This window comes from Delphinapterus leucas, chromosome 11 (assembly GCF_059928025.1).
Source record: "Delphinapterus leucas isolate spDelLeu-1000000601 "Yukka" chromosome 11, BTC_Dleu_Yukka2, whole genome shotgun sequence".
Classification (NCBI taxonomy): Eukaryota; Metazoa; Chordata; class Mammalia; order Artiodactyla; family Monodontidae; genus Delphinapterus; species Delphinapterus leucas.
Genome location: NC_143139.1, coordinates 90352218 through 90373210, shown reverse-complemented (window position 1 = coordinate 90373210; position 20993 = coordinate 90352218). Strand labels below are relative to the sequence as shown.

At 57.3% G+C, this 20993-nt stretch overlaps 1 protein-coding gene and 1 pseudogene across 3 annotated transcripts in view; both read right to left on the bottom strand.

Moving 5' to 3' along the window:
- Nucleotides 1-529: 529 nt before the first annotated feature.
- Nucleotides 530-13532, bottom strand: LOC111187903 (heterogeneous nuclear ribonucleoprotein A1 pseudogene; annotated as a pseudogene).
- Nucleotides 13533-13630: 98 nt separating this feature from the next.
- The window catches only part of TOM1 (target of myb1 membrane trafficking protein), a 46118-nt gene continuing 38755 nt past the window's right edge, over nt 13631-20993 (bottom strand). For 2 of the 3 annotated variants that reach the window (XM_089921266.1, XM_089921267.1), the window contains 5 exons: nt 19394-19469; nt 17009-17047; nt 15569-15628; nt 14618-14657; nt 13631-14538 (listed from right to left, as the gene is read on the bottom strand). In XM_089921266.1, coding sequence (XP_089777392.1) covers nt 14384-14538; nt 14618-14657; nt 15569-15628; nt 17009-17047; nt 19394-19469 — 370 coding nt within the window. In that variant the 3' untranslated portion in view covers nt 13631-14383. The remainder of the gene's footprint in view (nt 14539-14617; nt 14658-15568; nt 15629-17008; nt 17048-19393; nt 19470-20993) is intronic. The other variant, XM_022599822.3, reaches the window with a different exon arrangement.

The window sequence follows — 20993 nt, the reverse complement described above, 5'->3', positions numbered from 1 at the left end:
TCATCTCTCCTTCCTCTCTGTCCTCGTCAGCCCACTTCCTTCCCACGCTCCTCCCCAAGTGACTTTCAACTTGCACACCTGCTGTTTCCTACACACGCGGGGGAGGGGAACCTCAATTCTGCCTGCCGCGATGAGGACCCCCACTTTACAGATGAAGAACCAGGGCTCCCAGAGCTGGTGAGGCAACAGGGAGTCAAGGTTAGACCAGGGGACACAGGAATTGTGGCGAGGGGTGAGGACCGCGCCTCGTTCGTCTGTGTCCCCTTGGAGTGGGGCACGTCTGCAGCTGGACGGGGTGCCTGACTGGCCGTCTCCTCAGGTTTCCCAATGAGCCACCTGCTCGCCTCACCACACAGGCAAGTCCACTTTGCTGCCCATCAGCAGAGCCACTCCGGAGGCTCTTTGGAGGATTGCGGTGGACGCTGGGTGGGCCCCCTGAGATTCTAGATCTTTCTCGTCCCAGATGAGTTACTTACTGGGAAAGTCACTCCCCCTCTGGACTTCATCAGACTCCTCTGTGAGATAGAGATGTTGGATTAGATCAGAAATCCTGACCTCAGAGGCCTCCAGGAGGCCCGGCAGGCAATGTGAGTAAGGGAAGTTAAGGGGTAGGGACTGTTGGGGCCCATGGGTCCCGTCCAAAGGGAGCAGTTGGAACTCAGCTCCAGCCAGCTCTTGCCATGAAAGACACGCTCTTTTATTTATTTATTTTAAAAAGAGAAACGAGAAATTTCACAGGTTATTTTTTTTTTTTTTTGGACATTGACAATAAACTCAATTGAAAAAAAAAAATCCCCTTACAAGACTTGCCATGGCGCGCGAGCTGCCAGTGTGAGCCCTGTGGGTTATCTGGGTCTTCCACTCCCTCCTGTTCTCCATCCGGTTCTCTGATTGGTGGGTCTGTGATTCCTGGGCGGGTCAGGTGGGGTTGATCTAGGATGAGATTTCAGAGATGGCAATTCCTGCCTCCTGTCCTTCCACACATCCCCACGCTGTCATGTGTCACCCGACATTCCCAGGAGGCCACACATTGCACCAAACAAACATTCCGTGTGCTGAGTGCTCAGGGACCAGTGTCATTCTGTACCACTGTCACCATTCTACCCAGGTGAGGTCTTCAAGGATGAATCATTGTGGGCCAGCCCTGCAGGTTTCACGGAGACTGGAGCCCTGTAGGTTTTTACTAACAAAAAGAAAAGAAAAATTCTGATTGTTCCCTGTGTGTCAGGGAGGACGAGGGCTCTGACTTATTCCTTGACGCATCCTCAGAGCCTCAGAGCCTAGTACATAGTAGGCTCATAGCAGGGGAGGGTCACGGTGACTATAATCCCTGCGGGGGCAGAGGCAGGACTTGAAGGTGGAAATACTGAGCCCAGATTTCCGAGGCCTGAATGAAAGCAAATCAGGATCAAACAGCACGGGGCGCACTAAGAGTTTGCCTTAACTATTTTTTGGTTTGTTTTTAAAAAAATTATTTATTTGGCTGCATTGGGTCTTAGTCACGGCACGTGGGATCTTCGTCTCGGCGCACGGGCTTCCCTCTCGTTGTGGCACGTGGGCTTAGTTGCCCCACGGCATGTGGGATCTTAGTTCCCTGACCAGGGATCGAACCTGTGTCCCCTGCGCTGGAAGGCAGATTCTTAACCACTGGACCACCAGGGAAGTCCCTGAACTCTTAATTATATATGTTTTTAGAGTAACCTTTAAATGGTTACTTTTAAAGTACTCAAAAAATGGTATAGATGATCTTATTTGCAAAGCAGAAATAGAGACACAGATGTAGAGAACAAACGTATGGATACCAAGGGGGAAGGGGTGGGTGGGTGGGACGAACTGGGAGATTGGGATTGACATCTATACACTATCAATACTGAGTATAAAACAGATAACTAATGAGAACCTACTGTTTAGCACAGGGAACTTCACTCAGTGCTCTGTGGTGACCTAAATGGGAAGGAAATCCAAAAAAGAGGGGATATATGTATGCGTATAGCTGATTCACCTTGCTGTACAGTAGAAACTAACACGACATTGTAAAACACTTATACTCCAAAAAAATTAATAAAAATAAATAAAAAATAAATAAAAGCACTCAAAGCCACACAAGCTTGTAAGTTTTGAAGCCCAGAGCACTTTTTTTTAAAAAAATTATGGTAAAACTACATAACATAAAATTTACCATTTTAACCTTTTTTTTTTTTCAAGAGGGTATTAAATTGTTTATCTATTACACATGATAACGGATGATACACAAGCTTCATTCCCATCTATATCTGGTACCATAATCCACTTTAGATATATTGCATAGGATGTGCCAACAATCATATTAATAATCAAAAAGCTCCATGACTTGGCTTGGGTGACCCTTTTCACGGTGACGTCCAGGTCACAACGCAGTAACTGTCAGTTCAACTACACCAAGGTTTCGGAAGACAGTAGCTTCTCCACCAAAGCAGGTTGTAAATACATTTTGAATGGAACCTGGCATCACCCTGAAGGAATACTAACTTCACACTGTTGGGGTAGTTTACCAAAATGGCTTCAGGGTAGACTGACTTTACACAGCACATTTTTAAAGAAGACACATTTATTCAGCGTCACGATCAGACTATTACGTTTAGCAATCAACAGCATGGGTGCAAAAAAAAAAATTCGACATTAAAACCCTTTGTTGGAATGCTTTACGCTTTCCACAGAACAGAAACTAAAATAAACTGTTATACAATTAGTCACAAATACAGTCCTCGAGTTTTTTTGCCCATACACGAGTATTGTCCAAAACACGTCTTCTTTGTAGCAGCTAGGCCCTGCCAGCGCTGTGCTTGGCTGAGTTCACAGATCTGTTGTAACCTGTAGCTTCCCTGTCACTGCTCTGGCTCTCCTCTCCTGCTGACCTTTGTTTCCTGGCAGTCATCAAAACCTCCTGCCACTGCCGTAGCTCCTGCTGCTACTGGAACCACCGTAGCCACCTTGGTTTTGGGGTTTGGCCTCCACCACCATAGGGGCCAGAACTTCTGCCTCCAAAGTCTCCTCCTTTCATGGGTCCAAAATTTGAAGATTGATTGTTGTAACTGCCAAAATCATTGTAGCTTCCACCACCTCCAAAATGGCTTCCACCGTTACCAAATCCATTATAGCCATTTCCACTGCCACCGTATCCCCCGCCACCACGGCTGCCACCAAAGGCACCTCGACCGCTGAGGTTTCCTCCACGACCACCACCAAAGTTTCCAGAACCACTTCGACCTCTTTGGCTGGATGAGGCACTAGCCATCTCTTGCTTAGATGGGGCTTTCCTTACTTCACAGTTGTGGCCATACACAGTGTGGTATTTCTGAATGACAATCTTGTCTACAGAGTCATGGTCATCAAAGGTTACGAAGGCAAAGCCTCTCTTTTTGCCACTGCCTCGATCAGTCACGATTTCAGTCAGTTCAATTTTCCCACACTGTTCAAAATAATCTCTTAGGTGACGTTCTTCAGCACCTTCTTTAATGCCACCAATAAAAATCTTTTTCACAGTTGAGTGGGCACCAGGTCTTTGAGAATCTTCTCTTGAGACGGCCCTCTCCGGTTCCACAACTCTTCCATCCACCTTGTGTGGCCTTGCATTCATGGCCGCATCCACCTCCTCCACAGTGGCGTATGTGACAACCCTGAAGCCTCTGGAGCGCCTGGTGTCTGGATCCCTCATCACCACACAGTCTATGAGCACTCCCCACTGCTCACAATGGCTCCTCAGACTGTCATCGGTTGTTTCAAAGCTCAGACCTCCGATGAAGAGATTCCTCAGCTGTTTGGGCTCTTTGGGTGACTCTGACTTAGACATGACGGTAGTGGAGGCGGGGTGGGGGGGGGAGACGTCAACGATGCTTACTCGGCGGTGTCCACGGGCAGAAAGGCCATTTTAACCATTTTTAAGTGTACCTTTCAGTGGCACTAAGTACATTCACATTCTTGGGCAACCGTCACCACCATCCATCTCCAGAACGTTTTCATCACCCCAAACTGAAACTCTGTTCCCATTAAACAATATGCCAATTAGATCTTATGGCTTAATGATGGGTCGGTGGTGGGGGTCTGGTCAGGTGAAATGGGCTTCTGTGGGAGTTGGTGGGTATCCCATCGCTGGAGGTGAGCAAGCAGACTGGTGTCAGATGCAGGGATTAGCTGAATGGCACTAGTCTAGGACTCTGTACTGGTCTTTACCAGGATTCCGTCGGAGGATGAGACAAAAAGCCTCACTTTTTGCTGAGGTGGGAGGTTTTGCTGTGTGGGTTTTTTGTGTGTCCCAGGGGACATGATTTGACCTGCAGTTTACCTGTATTAAAAAAAAGCTGTCCAATAATGAGGCTCCATCATACCTCACACAGCCCACAATCTCATCAGGCCAGTCTGAGTCCAGACCTGAGACATGGTGAGTTCATTCATGCTTCTGCCCATTCCATTCCACTTTCCAGAATACATGATAGCCCCCCTCCACCCCTGCAAGAGGGTGCAGACACTGTTGGTTGTCTACTTAACAGCCATCCCCCCGCCCCCTCGATGACAGACCTTCACTTTGTTCGGGATTCAGATGTACTCAGGGAACGTGTGCCCAGTGCCAGGGCATGAATCATGATTGTTCTAAGGTGTGGACTCTGAGCCACGTTGTGGTTATTCCATTCCTCTTTGCCACTGTAATCATGGCGGTAAATTCCAAGATGGATGGATGACTTGGTCAGGAGCTCAGGAGTGGCTTGTCTGAGCTGAGCCCTGAAGGGTGAGTGAGTTAACTGGGGGTTGGGGTGGGGGTGGGGCAGTTCCAGAGAGAACAGCATGTACAAAGGTCCTGTGGTCAGTAGGGTATGAAACGTCTGAGGTGAGAAAGCCAGCCTGTATGTCTAGAGAGTGTGGCAGGGCCCAGACCCCAGAGGCCTTGCGGGACGGGCCAGGAAGTGGGCCTTTAACTCAAGAAAAAGTGAAGGGTTTTAGGTGTGTGTGTTGGGGCTTGGGGGTGCAGGTGTTATAAAACATGGTCAGATTCGCCTTTTGAGATTTATTCTGATTGTGTGTGAGGAAATCACTGGGGGGAAGGCAGAGTTGATGCTTTAATCTTCTAACTTTATGTCCAGTAAAAGTCCAAAATCCTCCACAGTTTCAGAGATCCCTGGACACTTATGTTTTCACCACTTCCCCTGCCATTCTTGCTTCTTCCTGAGCGATTTCTGCTCAGTACTGTGCTGACTCAGACATGAAACTTCACCCCTTCTCCATTTCCATAAAACCCTCCTCTTGACAAATACTGGTGAGTGGAACATAGATCTTGGGGTCATAGAGAGGGGTGATATCAGGTCTCACACAGAGGACACTTTACAGGGCATCTTAGATAAGTCTATTCTTCCAGACCTTTTGGGGATACTCTGTTCCCTCCCCTCCCCCAGTCCAGTAGTTCATCTCCAGATCTTCCGCCAACCCTTTGCCTGGTCACCCCGGCTCCTCTCTCCTCCTCCCCTTTGCTTGTCTCTCAGCTCCACTCCCCTCTCCCAGGGGGCATTGGAACTGTAGGATTCATCTCCCACTGACACACAGAGCAATTCCGCTCTCCCCAGCTCCCTCTCCAAGCTTGCAGATCCCAAGTCACAGTTCACAAACCTGACCATGACTTCTGTTCATTTTCTCCTACGCCTGGCTTTGATGGAGCCCAGCCTCCCGTTTGCAGCCTTTTTGCAGCCTTTTTGACACCTCTGGCGGTTCTGTTAACTTTCTTGTTACTTTCAAGCATGAAAAAGTCCAAAGTTAAATCTCACATCTGATTGAACACCCACCTCCTCAGTTCCCAGGGCCTTACTGGAGAGACTTGGAGGGGGTGGGGTGGCCTGCTCCTTTACCCCCCTTCCCCCTGTCCTTTGGGTCCCTTTCTTCTCTGGTGGGCTATGGTGGGGACAAGAAACACAGAAAGGGCCTCATCTCTTATCAGGTGGTGCAGCCGTGGTCCTTTCTGTGTGATGTCCCTGCTTCTGTGGCCCTCATTGGTGGCTCTTGATGTCCCCTGTGTGGCAGGTGTCTATGCAGTCTGGATAGACGGGCGATGGAAGGAAGGAGGCTGTACTGGCATTTGTGTTGGATGAATGAGTGGCGGGATGGTGGATGGATTGGTGGTGCATAGATGGGGGGAAGGGACACCGAGAGATGGAGGAGGGAATGGAAGGCATTGGGCGCTCGCACCTGGAGGTCTCTGACTGCCCCTGTCTGGCCCTCAAGCTCCATGGCAACATCTGAGAAGGCTCAGCAGTATCCGTTCTTGATCCTCAGTGGGTGGGCAATGGGTAGAGAACATGGTGGGAGAGTAACCGGGGAGGGGTGAGGGAGAGAGGGGATGGGTCTTCTCACCGCAACTTGGGGTCTAAAAGCTAAGATTCCAAGTGCCAGGGAGGGTGGGGCAAATGGGACTCAAACAATTTGAGAGTCTGGGTTTGCAGGTGTCAGAGGGAAGAACAAATCTGACTCCATATTGGATATGTTTCCTTTAACCTGTGTATTCTATTGCTTTTGCTACAAGTTAATCACTAAAAGAATGTTGTCTACAACCTGAAATATACGGGATAACCTATTCTCAAGGCTCTGACCTTTACAGGTATAACACTTTTCCATTCATATAGAGCTAAAAAGTTGCAGAACGGAGAATAACATTTGCCTTGTTGGAGGTTTATAGGAACATCGACCAGATCTATAAGCTGCAAGAATAAAGGTTTCCAGCACCAAGAAGTTTACAACAACCAGCCACGCCCCTTCCCCTTTTAGTATAAAAGAAGCCTGAATTCGAACTCCGGTAAGACGGTTCTTTGGGACACTAGTCAGCATCTTCTCGTTCTGCTGGCTTTCAGAATAAAGTCACTATTCTTTGCCCCAACAACTCATCTCTCAAGTTACTGGCCTGTTGTGTGGTGAGCAGTATGAGCTTGGACTCAGTAACACAGAGTTGAGGTGGGAAGTGGGAGCAGACTGTGTCCACAAGGGAGAGACCAGTGCAGAAGCCAGGGGTCAAGAATGGCCACGTGCGCAGTGGTTGAGAATCCGCCTGCCAATGCAGGGGACACGGGTTCGAGCCCTGGTCTGGGAAGATCCCACATGCCACGGAGCAACTAAGCCCGTGGGCCACAACTACTGAGCCTGCGTTCTAGAGCCCGTGAGCCACAACTACTGAGCCCACATGCCACAACTACTGAAGCCCGCGCGCCTAGAGCCCATGCTCCACAGCAAGAGAAGTCATCGCAAGGAGAAGCTCGCGCACTGCAACGAAGAGTAGCCCCCGCTTGCCACAACTAGAGAAAGCCCACATGCAGCAACGAAGACCCAACACAGGCAAAAAAAAAAAAAAAGAATGACCACGTGTGGTGAAGATGAAGTCCGAGGACTGTGGGAGCCTGGCGGGTGCCCTGGCCGATGGTGAGCTCAGCTGTCCTCATCCCCTGCCCCTTTAGGTGGTGGGACTGCCCCAAACAGTGGGCAGGCCCAGTGGGGCTGGACAAACAGGCTGTACAGTTAGTTCCCAAGAACGAGCTGCTGGGGCACGTCTGGCTGGAATGAGAAACTGCCTCGGTAGGCGATGCAGTCCGATTATGATGCACAAAAGGTAAAGTATCCTAACTCCTCATTGCATTGCAAAGTGTTCTGTAGGCAAAAAACCAAGACCAACAAAAAACGTGCAAATTCAGGTCCTGGGGAAACCGTGATAAAGGAGGTCCTTGGTGGGAGAAGGTTTATAACCTGCAGACCAGTTGGGGAGCATTAACATTCTGGGGGATCCAGGGGTGCGTACAAGGGGCCAGGAGGTGTTTCCACAGAGGGACTCTCAGCTACCGTCCTTTCCCCGCTCCCTGCTGGGCAGGTTCCGTGGGGGACCTGGATTCTAGTCCTGATTCTGCCACAGATTTGCTGTGTGGCTTTGACCAAGTCTCTGCATCACTCGAGGCCTGAGAAGGGACCCTGCCCTGCTTCATCCTGGCAGCCCCCTTCCTGCAGGTGGCCGGAAGCTCCTGCAGACTAAAGGGCACGTCCAGCCCAAGCTCCCCAGGGGGCAACCGGTGTGCTAGCAAGGAGGTGGCCCAGGGCCTTCCATGTCTGCTGACCTGGCCAGCAGGCATTTTCCCACTCCTGTGGCTCCTGCAGCGGGAGAAGAACCCTGGGACCCCATGTTGCCACTTCTGTTACGAGGATTTGTAGCCTCCCATTTTTTTCCCAGAGGGAGGATTGTGGAATTTGGGGGTTGAGGGAGCAGAAGAGCAGAGTGGGAGGAAGCCTCAGGGTCATTTAATCAATCTCCTTGGTTCATAGTCGGGGAAACTGAGGCCCAGGCAGGAAAGGGCTTGTCTCAAGTCAAACTGTAAATCAGTGGTGGTGTGGGCCAGAAGCTGTGTCTGCTGATCCCCCGCCAGGGCTTGGGGCCACACAGCCTCTGCCGGACAAATAAGGCCTCCGCCCTGGCCTCGCTGAGCTCTCAGGGTGGGCTGAGGGCTGCCTCTTCCCGGGCAGGGAGGCCCCTCCCCTCCCTGGGCCACTGTTTCCCTGTCTGTGATACCACAGTGGCCCAGCCTGGACTGTGGGGGGGAACAGGGGTGCAGGCTGCCCTAGGGCAGGGGCAGGGAGAGGCCACAAGATTCCTGAGCCAGAGGCAAAGGGAGAAGATGGGGCCATGTGAGGCTGCTTCCCTAGCTTGGTCCTGCTGCCCAGGGCGGGCAGAAGAGAGCCCTGCCAGCTTGCTGCCTTGGATCTGCTCTAAAACATAGTAGGTGGCAGTGGGGACCAGGACAGCCCCTAGCCCAGGCTCTGGGTGCCTGTGGCCTCCTCGCCTCCACCTCCTTCCTGTTTTGCTCTGCTCCTGGCCCCAGTGGCTGGCCCTTCCTGGGCTCCCAAGGCCAGGTTGGCCCAAGGATGGATCAAACCACCCTCAAATCCCTAACAGGGGTGTGGAGGTGGGTGTTACATGTGGTCACTCCTCTGCAGAGCCAGTGTAGGTCAGAGGTGATGTTGTTCTAGGATGGGGTCCAGAGCAGAGTGGTCATGCCCTGGGAGGATGGCCAGAGGGGCCAGGACTTTGTATATCTGACCAACTGTGGACTGAACTGTGTCTCCCTCAACTTCAGCTGTTGAAGTCCTAGCCCCTAAGACCTCAGCATGCGACTGTATTTGGAGATAGGGTCTTTAAAGAGGTAATTAAGGTAACGTGAGGTCACTGGGATGGGCCCTAATCCAGTATGACTGTGTAAGAAGAGATGATGACACAGACACACACAGAGGGAAGACCATGTGAAGACACAGGGAGAAAACGGCCATCTGCAAACCACGGAGAGAGGCCTCAGGGCAAACAGCCTGCTGGCACCTTAACCTCCCGCCCCAGAATTACGAGATAATATACTTCTATCGTTTAAGCCCTCAGTCTGTGGAACTCTGCTATGGCAGCCCTAGCACACTAATACACTGGCCAGCCTGAGCAAGTAAGTCTGTACACAAAGGGCAGCAGGAAGCAGGCTTCTCACTGTTATCGAAGGGGGTCATAGGGAACGGGGAAAACTAGAAGGAATCTCTGATATTGGGTTGTGATTGGAGTTGTTGGTGTAAACTTGTGCTTTTCTGCCCATACAGGTAGAACTAGACATACACAGGGGTCTGAACTCGGCGTCCGCTGAGCAGGCCCACAGGAGCGAGTGCCCCCCGGGCTTCGCAGGAGGCACTCAGAGCTCCCTTTTGCCGGCCCTCCCGGCTTGTCAACTCGGTGGTGCTGGCCCCACTGGCCCTGCTACATGCAGCGCTGCTGCCATCTCGTGGTCGCTGTGGGACACTGTCCTGAGCCAGGGTCACCCCTGGAGAAGGGGTTGGGGGCGCTTCCCAAAGCTCCCCACTGTGCGTCAGCAGAGCCCGATCCAGGACCAGCGGGCAGATCCTGCCTCTCTCTCATTGCCGGGATCAAGACACTCCGGCCCCACTCAGGGGCAGCAGCTCAGACCCAAGAGAGGGGCACAAGGGCCCTGTTGTTGGAACTGCTGTCTGGGAGGCAGCGAGCACCCTTGAGAGCTGGGAGAGCAATACCAGAGGCTGAGCTGGGGTCTCTGAAATTACCCAGGAGTTGGCGGGGCAGTGCCCCTGGCTGGGTGTCAGATGCAGAGGCCGTTCTGGATGGAGGGGGTACCATCCATGACAACATGTTTGGAACATTTCCTTGACAGATGTTGTGGTACTGGTCCTCTCAGTTAACCCTCATGACAACCCTATGAAGCAGCAACTGCTATTAGCCTATTTACAAGTGAGAAAGTTGAGGCACAGAGAGGTTAAGTAATTTGCCTAAGGTCACACAGCTCAGAAGGGTAGCATCATGATTTGCTGTTGTATGACAACTGGAGAGGCTGGATGTTGACACTGGGATTGGGGGGTGGGGTCAGCGTCCAGGCCCAGGGTTGGGTCTGGGCGGGGGTGGTGGTGGTGGTGGTCAGGGAAGCCGGGAGGGTGCAAAGAGGGTGGAGGCCCTGCTAAGGGGCTTCTAGGTAGCTCTGGTCAGAGCTTCCTCCAGGCTCCAGGGACTGCCTCCCAGGTGGCCCCTCCCTACCCACCTGCCTGCCTCCACTCAACCTCCCTACACCCCTGGCCAGATGCCATTTCCGAGGCAGAGGGCCCTGCAGGAGCCACTGGTGCCTGGTTAATCCTGACGCGGGGGCCGCAGCCCAAGGCTCCCGCCTGCAGCTGGTCCTCTTTTACGTGGGGCCGCATGACTTCCCGCTGCTGTGATTGGCCCAGGACCTGTGGCCTCAGACGCTGCCTGGTGCCAGGAAACCCAGCCTGGCCAGCACCGGTGGCTCCTGCCGGGGCTCCCTCGCCCAGCCCAGCCCCAGATGCCTTCTCTCTGGAGGGGTCCTCAAGGTGGGGCCGTCCAGAGCTGCGCCCTCCGGGGAAGCCTGGACACCTTCACGGCAGGGCTCTTTGGGCAGGCCTCACCTCACTAGCCTTGGGTCCTGGTCAGAGGCCCTCCCCGGACTCCTAGCCCCTGTCACTTGGCATTAGTCTCCCTTTCCTTCATTTCAGAGAAGGTGGCACATTTGCAACTTACACCTGTCTATATTGCCCCCTTCCCTCCACGTGACCCATTCACCAGGCCCATTCACCTCTGTATTCTCAGCACCTAGAACCATGCCTGGTGCGCAGCCGGCGCTCCTACCCACACGCAGCAAAGAACAGGTCACTTGGCAACTTTAGCCATTCACAGGCCACGAGCCCCTGGAGCCACCGACCGAGGGTTCCCTGCTCGCCGTCGCTCACCTGGAGGAGGGGCAAGCAGAGGGGAGAGGCAACGGTGCCAAGAGGAACAGGTCCCGCTTTTCCCTTACTTAGGGTGTGACTGGTCCTGGCGTGCCCCGGCCTCAGTTTCCCACTTGTAAGCAGTGGTCAAAACCATCAACCCCGCAGGACCGTTGTGAGGCATGGAAAGGCCCAGGCCAGGTAGGGCCCACAGCAGGCATGTGGTGGGGATGGAGGGGAGGACCTGGGAGAGCTGGGGAGCTGCAGGGAAAGGGGAGAGGCCCCCAGTCTCCCAGGGGTTCAGGTCAGGTCCCAGGACAGATGGTTGGAATGGCCGTGCGAGCAGGTGGCACACCTGTCTGAGCTCAGTGGCGCAGCGCGCCCCACTGCGCATGTGTGAGCACGAGTGGTGGCCGTCCAGCCTAGCCAGCGGTGGGGGTGGGCAACCCACCGAGTATCCCCACAGTCCTCTCGTCTGACCGCCAGGTGCTGCCAGCCTCATGATACAGGTGCACATTGTGAAAAAGATGGTCACCAAAGCCAGGTGCTTTAGGGACCTTCACAGGCTAGGTAGAGTCAAGCACAGACTTCGGCTCTGGCTCCAGACGCTGGTGGTCTGGTGTGTGGTGGCTGGCCGTCGGCCAGAAGCGGCCAGAAGCGGCCGGGGAAGGGGCCTCTGGAAGCGACCTGCTGTCATGAGTGCTGATGGGAGGAGGCGGCCGGGCCAGCAAGATAAAGCAGACTGGGGAGTCGGGCCACGGTCCCCAGCACCCAGCCGCCTCTGCGTGACCTAAAGCAGAAGGCGGCGGGGGTGCTGGTGGCCGTGTGACAGCACGGTACACCAAGTTGGGCTTCTTCCCAATTTTGAGTCCCAGCAGCCTGGGCAGGGCTGGCAAGGCTCCACCACCTCGGCACAGGTGTCACTGCTGAGTAACTAGGCAAAGCTGGTTAATACCTCGTTAAAACCACTGCCTTCCCCTTACCTGGGCGGACACAGCTAACTTACGCAGGATGTAGGCGGTAACCTTGAGTTTGGACCAGCTGAGCTTGTTATGACTGACGGGTGAGGGCCCAGGGCGCCTCCATCTCCTGAAAAGCTGTCCGACCAGGCCGATGGCTGGCTACCCAGGGGACAGTGATATGGCTGCTCCCCTTGGGCAGGGGTGGCGGGGAGAAGAAAAAAAGGTGGTTTAGGTTGGGGAAATGGGTCAGATGTCACGTTCAGCCGCCTTTCCTCCAGGCTGGCTCCTCTGCAAAGCTCTGAATCTCGGCCTAGACGATAAGGCCCCTCCTCCCTGCTTAGGGGATGGACAAGCCTCCCGTCCCTGTCCCCGTTGTACCCGCCTCCCAGCTGCTTCCCTTGCCCCAGCTCCACCTGGAGGGCTGGCTGAGCCTGGTCTCCTGTGTGCACGGCTCTAGGCCACGCCTCAGAACGCACGTACAGCCCACCCGCTGCTGATGGGAGCTGGGGGCTGCTCAGAGACCCAGGTGAGCCCCACTCCAGCTGCCCAGGTCCCCTGGACCCAGGCATTCAGACTTCTGCTGTCCTTCATGGGCTGACCTTTCAGGCAGATCAACTGTTCCAGCCCCCTTCCCTCCCACCACCGAGTGCTGGGCCAGGGGGCACCAATGTGCCTCAAGCAGTGACTCCTGGGGAGCCTGGTGTGAAGATCCCAGACCAGAAAAGGTGGCACCCCGAGACCTGGGGTGGCTGAACTGCCATGGAGATAAGAACTGACACCGCGCCTGACCTGTGTGCCCAGGCATCCACACTGAGCCTCAGTGTTGTCATCTGAGAAATGGGGACGACGCACTGATGCGTGAGGAAGTGCCCAGCACCTGATAAACAGCTGCACCTGGGGTGGCTCACATGACCCACTGAGTCACAGACTCAGTCTCTGTAAAACAAGATGCAACTCTGCTCCGCCCAGGGTTGTCGAGACGATTCCACGAGCCCACGTATAGCCCGGTACAGCGCCTGGCACCTAGGCCTCAGACGGGATGGCAGTATCCTCCCTGCAGGCTCACTGCCCCCCCCATCCCCACACCTGCTCCGTCTCTGTGACCACAGTGCTACTGCTGCTGGGCAGGAGCTGGCCTGAGCGCGGACGGCAGTGTGAGGTGCTGAGGGTGCAGACGCGTCACTCGTGGAGGGCAACGGGGCCACCTGGCAGGCAACGCGTGGCTGGAGCCTGTGCCGGTGTGAGCTGCGGCTGGGTGCCCAGGCCTGCTGCTGCACCTGCCTCGCCTGCAGATGCCCATCTCACGGGTGGCCCCCAGCCCAGCCCAGCCCAAAGGAGTCCCTGCCTCTGGTGAGGCCAAGAAGTCACCTCCTCCTGGAGACAGAACACTGCTAGCAGGATGCTTTTCTACCTTTAATTGGGGATACAAAAGGCACCTCTCCCAGGACAAGAGGATCAACCAACAGATGCGGAGGCCCAGTGCCTGGTGGAGCCCTGCGTGGGAGCAATAGAGGAAGGCCGGAGGGCAAGGAAGTGGAGTTCGTGGGGGCCACAGGTGCCCCAGGCATCCCTGGAAGCCTCCCCTGGCGGCCTGGGCCTGGTGAGGTCTCCCCCCACCACGTGCAGCTTCATATTTGGACAGCGTGCGCTCAGCAGAGGCCATACGCCCTGTCCTCGACAGCTGGCCAAAGCCTTCGGGCTCCAAGGCAGGGCCTGCGGAATGGACCTGAGGCTGCGACAGAAACTGCTGCTGTCTCCAGCCCACGGCCAGGCCTCGACTGTCAGTGTGGGCTCGGAAGAGGGCTCCTCTGGGCATGGGTCCGGGGAGGGGCAAGGGGGACTCACGCTGGGGCAACCAAGCAGCCGGCCTTGTCTGTCCCGGGGCCTCCGGGTTCTCAGCAAAGTCGCAGTGGTCAGTTGGGGTGGGAGGGGAGGCAGGGGTGTCCAGGGTTCCGAAGTGCAACTGACCTGTTCCCCCAATTCATCCGGCTGCCCCCCACACCCCCAGGCAGCGCAGCCCCAACCTCAAGGGGGAGAGAAGGGCATACGTAACAAGCCCCCCCAAAGCAGCCGTAACGCTGAAGGAGAGACAGGTCCCCGCGCGGGGTGTGGGAGCAGCGGGGGCTCGGGCTGCAGGGTGCCAGACCCCACACTCATAAGGCAAACAGCACGTCGTCATCCTTCTCCTGGGTCTTCTTTCGAGGGGCACTGCCAGGCGGGGGACCCGGGGGCCCCTCGGCGGAGGGGCTGGAGACGTTGGGCAAACGGTCGGCCACTTTGGCTCGTTCTTCCAGGAACCTGTCAAATTCTGGAGGAACGAGAGGGAGGCTGCGGGTGGGCTCGGAGGCTGGAGCGGGGCAGGGGTGGGCAGGGCCAAGGTCTACTACCTTCACTGGTGACGCCCTTGGGCTCCTCCGCATGGTTCCCCTGAGAAAGCAGAAGGTGAGGTTAGCTGCGGGCACTGCGGAGCGGGCTGGGGCGCAGGCTGCTGACCCCGAGGGGTCCAGACCTCGGCCCCACCCCTTCCTGAGCCCCAGGCCTTGGCCCGAGCCACTGGACTTCTCTGAGCCTCGCTTTTCTGCTTGGTGGCACTCACAGGGTTGTTGGGAAGCTATAACAGAGGAGTACTTGCAGAGGGCCAGGCGCAGGGTAGGGTGCCCGGTGGGCCCCTGACAATCGCTAGTCCCTTCCTTCCAGTGTCTAGAGGGGTGGGCAGACTCGCCCCATGGTGGAAAGGCTGACACCCAAGCCTGAGGCCACACATGCTCATGCTGGGGGCTGGGGAGCGGATAAGCCTTCACCCACCAGATGAAACGGATGGACCTTCTCCTGACCTCGGGCAGAAACATGGTCTTGGCCACTTGCAGAAGGCGGCCTCTGGGCCTGGAAGTGCCCAGGCACTTGATCCTTGGTGCCAAGAATTGGGGTGGGGGCTCTGGAGACTGCCGCTCACAGGGGGCAGTGGGGCTCTGGAGACTGCCGCCCCCCACCGTGGGCGTGGCACCCCTCGCAGCTGTCTATCAGCCTCCCGACCTGCACGAGGGGGCTGCCGAGCTCAGTGCTCCCATGGTCCCGGCTGCCCTCGGCCCACCTGTCCTGCCCACAGCGGGACCTCGATCGGCAGCAGGCTCGGGGGAGGGAAGGCCCCAGAGGCTGTGAGGGGTGCAGGGCCGGGCCCTCCTCTAAAGGGAAGAGCCGGGGGAGCGGCAGGGGAGGGGACACCAGCCCCGCTAACGCCCTCTCCTCACCGGTCGCTCATCCTGACCCCGCCCCCCGTCACCTCCTCATGAGACAACGGGAGCCCCAGGTCAGGTGGGCGAGGAGGGGGCCGGACTTACCACGTCCGTGGACAGCCACTGCTCGATGTCTTCCATGAGGCAGGCCTGGGTGACGGGGATCTGGAGGGAAGGGCAGCAGGTGAGGGCAGTGCGCCTCGCCGGTCTGGGGCCCACCGGCCGCGGCCTGGGGCAGTTGCCCAACCCTGGGACTCCTCCCTCATGCGATGGGGCCAGTCGGACCTGCCCTGCGCCCCCGTCCCCGGCAGTCCCTTCAGGATGGCTCCTGCCCTGCTGCCTGGGACCCCAAGTTCTGCCCGCTGTGCCAGGCTGTGGGCAAGGGGGAGGCGGGGCCAGCAGGCTGAGCAGGGGATGGGGAAGGGCTCCTGACAGCTGGAGCAGGGCCACGAGGAGAGAACGGACCCCCGGCTCCTACAGGCCAAGGGTGCGGGCTTGGTGCGCAGGCCCAGGGCCGGGACCAAGCACAGGTGCTCAGGGGCATCTGACACAAGAATATTCACAGCCCAGGGAGCGGCCAGCCAGCAAGGCTGAGGCAGGGGGCACGACTGCAGGCTGTCCCCCTACACCTCCGCAGACTCAGCGTTTGTGGTGGAAGGGGGCAGAGGTGGGCCGGGACAGAGGGAGGGGTCGAGACCACCAGACGAGGCCAGGCCGGTGCATCCCGAGGGGCTGCGGCTATGCACGGGGACATGGCACTGTGGCTCCACCACACAGGCTCCTGCACAGAGGCGGGGGGCTGAGGGCTGGACTGGGGCAGGGCTGGGGCCCGGGGGCTTCCCACGCGAAATGCGTCTACAGCGGGAGAATCCAGCTGGAGGTTAAGGGCACAGACTCTGGGATCAGAGAGACCAGACGCTGGCCGGACCCCTGCGACTCGGCGCAGGTTACTCAGCTTCTCTGCCCCTCACTTCGCTCATCGTTAGAGAGGGTGACAGTACCTACCGTCCAGGCCCAGATCGCTGTGAGGAGTAAACGAGACGAGGGAGCTAAAGAGCTCAGCACAGCGCCCGGCACAGCGTAGGCGCTCGGGGAAACGCGCTTACCACTGAGCGACTTTGGGAAACAGAGGGAGAGTGAGTCTTTCTCCAACCAAAGCCAGGTCAGTCCCCAAGCCCCGTCCTCAGCACCGAGGGCCCCAGGGGGCAGCAGGAGCACCCAGAGAAGAGGCAGGAGCTGACTTCCCAGCAGCGGCAGCAGTGACTTCTCTGGGCTGCCCGCCTCAGCCCCCTCTGCAGGCACTTGGCCCAAGCCCAGGAGAGCCCCGGTCGCCTCCCGGCTGCCACAGGGGCTGCCCAGGCCTTGCTTCCAAGGCAGCACCGAGGGGCCATGGAAGCGAGAGCAGAGGGAGCCGGACCGTGCTGGGTGGGCACTGGCAGGCCCTTGGCTGCCCACCCTGCTCTCCACTGGTTCTGACGGACAGTACCGCCTGGGGGCGGGCCCCTGGGAGTGTGCCCGGCCCCTCCTCTCCGTGCCTGGTCTCACCATCCAGTCACTGAGGCTCTTCTCACTGCCGCCTCCCATCTGGGTGAGAGAGGGTCACGCTGAGGGTGGCGGGAAGGCCAGGGCCAGGGCCACCGGTGCGCTGGGGGCCTCCTCCAGCAGGGACCTGCTACCGCCTCAGGAGCCTCTGCGCGCGCATGTGCGTGCGCGCGCGCCCATGCTTGTGCTGGGCTGGTGGGCGGTAAAAGGGGACAGCAAGCAGCAGAGGGCGTCTCCCTGTGGGGACTCCGGAGTCCTGGATGGGCAGGGCAAAGCTTCTCCCCTACTCTTCACCCCAAGGGTCCCTGTGGGTGGGGAGCTGAGCAATCCTGGGATGGTGGAGTAGGCAGCCATTAGCCCCTCACTGGTTCTCAGGGGATTCTGATGGGCACCCAGGGTCAGGAGCATTGCTCTACCCGGTCCCCTCATGTTTACTGACGGGCAAAGAGGAGATCCCTAGGGCCCCAGAGCAGACCGACGGTGGAGGAAGCCTCGGGTCCTGGCTCCCAGACCATCACCCTGTGACTGCCTTCCCCGCCTGGACAGACCCAGCCCGGGGCCTGTCACATGCCATCCAGCATCCCCACCTCCCAGGCCTCACTAACCCCGGGGGGCAGCCACTGGCTGCCCACAGAGTCGGCACTTGATTCCATTCTGTACATTGCTGCCTGGGATCATGTTCTGACAACCGAGAGGGAGAAAGCCTTACCCCCCAGCCAGACGTAAGCACCTCGGAGCAGATGTTCATGACCTGGTTTTAAGGAAGTCACACCCCGATTTGGTGGAAGTCACTTAAATCTGCCAAGTTGTCAGAGATGAACGAGCAGAACTTAGCCAGCGCCTGCTTTTCTGCAGGCAGTGGTGTGTGCGTGTTTCTGCCCCGTGGCCGCCTGCCTCTAGTGCTCCTCATGCCCTTGTCGCCGTGTGCCCCTGGGCAAGTGACACCAGTCCTGGGCTGCAGCGGTCAGCACGGCCGGGCTATTCGGTCAGCCTCCGTCCATGGGAGGTCAGGTGGCGTGGGAGGGAAGGGCTTCCTGAGTGTCCTGATTCATATGGAGTCCTGGAGCCAGAATGATGGCCCCTGGGAAAGGAAGGCTGAGCAGCAGGGGAGCACCTCTGCTCTTTAGAGCTCCACAGGCCGTCTGGGGTTCTCGTTACCAGCACTGGCTTCCAAGCTGGACAGACCAACAGCTGTGAGATCATGGGCAAATGACCTCAATTCTAAGCCGTGGTGTTCTCTGTGAGTGGGAAGAACCACACTGCAGTGATGTAAAGGTTAAAAGCTTCACTGCGTGCCAGGCACTGTGCTAAGGATGTGACATCTGTGGTCTCACTTAGCCGCCCTCTGTAATTAACCCCTCATCTGTAAAAGGGGGTACCTTGAGGGCTTGTGTGATGACTCACTCAGTAAGCTGGGGTCTCAGAGTGCTAGCACAGGGCACAGGCTCAACAAATGACTGCTTACGAAGAAAAATGGTGGGAGGCTCTGAGACCGGGGCGTGAACGCGCTCTGCGAGGCAGCAGGTCCACAACGCACAGGAGGCATCTGAGTCCTTGCTGGTCCCACCTCCACAGTGTTCCAGGTCTTGCCCTGTCTGACTTGGGAATGACTCCCGGGATGCTGGGGACGTCTCTGGGGAGTCGCTGGGGATCCCTCCTGCACCCCCTGCCCCGCGCCCCACTCCAGAAGACTGGGCAGCTTCCATGGCCTCCTGACCGCTCTCCCAGCTTCCAGGCTGGGTCCTTCTAAAACGGAAGCCAGATAAACGTTCCCCTCTGCTCAAGACTGCTCAGGGCTCCCACCTCACGTGGCATAAACCCAGTCCTCCCAGTTGCCCCTCGGGCTCCGAGCACCCAGTCCCACCTTGGCCTCTGAAGCCCTACGCTGTCACCAACCCTCTCCTCTGCCACGCTGTTCACTGCCCCTGCATCTCCAGCTCCCAGGTCCTGCACTTTCTGACCACCTCCCAAGGAGCTACTCGGCCCACTTACTGGGACAGAGATCCTCTCTTCCCTAAAGGCACCCAGAAACAAATTCAAAGGTGCGAGAACTGTACTTGGAGCCCTTGCGAGGGGGAGGGGTCACCCACAGCGCCTGCTCGGTGTGGGCACGTGGCTGTCACTCCACACAGTCCAGGAGTTAAATGCAACAAAAATGGCGCCCTTGGGTGCCGCCCTGTGGTCTTAGGGTCTGTTCTCCTGTCCACCTCTGTCCACACTCCTGCAGATAACAGGTCTCTGGAGGGGCAGTGAGGCCGAATACTGACTCAGCTCCCATCTGCCCTCTCAGGCTGCCTATTATAAACCACCGTGGGCATCGCTGGGCAAGCATCCCCTGGCCCTCCTTCTGGACAGGCCCCAGGGTGGCGGCAGGGTCCCTCTGCTTACCGCTCCGGTGCTCTGTTGCCGGGCATCCAGGGCTCCAGCCAGGCCATCTGTTGCTTGAGGGGCTTCGTATTTTACCCTGAAACACAGAGGCCACCGTGGCCATTACGTGCCGCCCTTGCCTTACCAGGCATGCCAGCTGACGTGAGGACAGAGGCGGCTGAGTGGGGATGAGCTGGACTCACAACCCATGTGGACTTGGGACGTGCCTGGGCAGGGGCGGCTCAGACCACAGGGAGTGTGCCAACTCTGCAGGCCTGCCTGAGGATGGTAGGAAGGGTTTCATTTCCTGCCTTTGGGAACCGGGATCAGACGTGTGACCCGCATGACAGGCAGAGCAAGGCTGGAGAGGGGAGGGAAGGTGTTGGGGGCCAAAGACCAAGACCACCAACCTCCTGTGACCAGATCTGGATGAGAAATAGCGTCACTGACCCCACAGCCATAGAGAATTTGCATCTAGGCCCTTTTCCGAGCTGCTCCCATTGCATAATTTCAGAAATCACGGTTCTGTGCAAGGCTGCATTTGAAGGGGGATCCCATTCTGCAGCTGAAAACAAACGTGCAGACTGTGGGAGAGGATTCTGAATGTCCTCTGGGGGAGGCCGGCCGGCAGGTACTGGGAGGAAATCGGAGCTGATACCACAGCTTCCGGGCAGAGGAGGACGGGGAAGGAGGTGCCTGCGGTGTCTGAGGTGAGGTTGCAGGGGAGCGAGAGAATAAACCAGGAGTGGGAGGAAAACCTGTGCTAACGAGGGCGCTGGGTGTCTCTCTGACTGCTACAGAGGGGACGTCCAGGGGAGGCTTTGGGGACTCAGCCCCGGCACTGAGAAAGAGCAGGTATCCTCGCCCTGAGCTGCTGGTGGAGAGGAGGTGAGACCGGGTCAGTCATTGAGGCACCGACGAGGGCACGGAATTCTAGCCTCAACAGGAAAGCCAGTACGGATAGAGATGAGGGCTCTTCTTCCAGGTGGGGCGGGTTGGGGAGCATCTCACCCTCTGCTGGAGCCAGGGCTGTCCAGCTCGAGGCTTCGGGAGCCGAGACCATAGCACGTGTGACTCTCGTAACGCCAACCTGCCCTCCTGGGGACTGGGTAGACTGGCACTTAAAGAGGCCTCTTGAGTAAAAGCCCCAAATTCTCAGGCAGCCTCTCTGAAGAGCAGCCGTCCGCTACTCCCACAGGACCCGGAGGCAGCCGGGAGAGCGCGCTCATCACCGAGCTCACCGCCCCCCACCCCCCAACGACTGGCGCCCATGCAAGTGGGCTGCGGCCAAGCCGAAGGCCAGGCGGCGGGCGGGGCGCCCAGCCCTTCTGGAGGGCAGCTTAGCACCCCTGGCTAATTGGGGCAACAAGAGCTGGCGAGGAGGAGGAGATGCCGAAGCCTGAGCAGTGCATCCTGACCCGGGGAGGCCCGCTGACGCTGGCGTGGAAGTGGCCGTGCACCTAAGATACAGTGGGTGCGCCGTGGGGAAAGGCAGGGATGAGGCATGTCCAGCCCCAGGAATGTACAGAAAACGACCATGCCCTTCATTCAAAAGAACCATGTGTTCCTTCCTAATTACTCCCCACCACCTCGGCTTTTCCGTCTCTCTCCTGCTCTCATA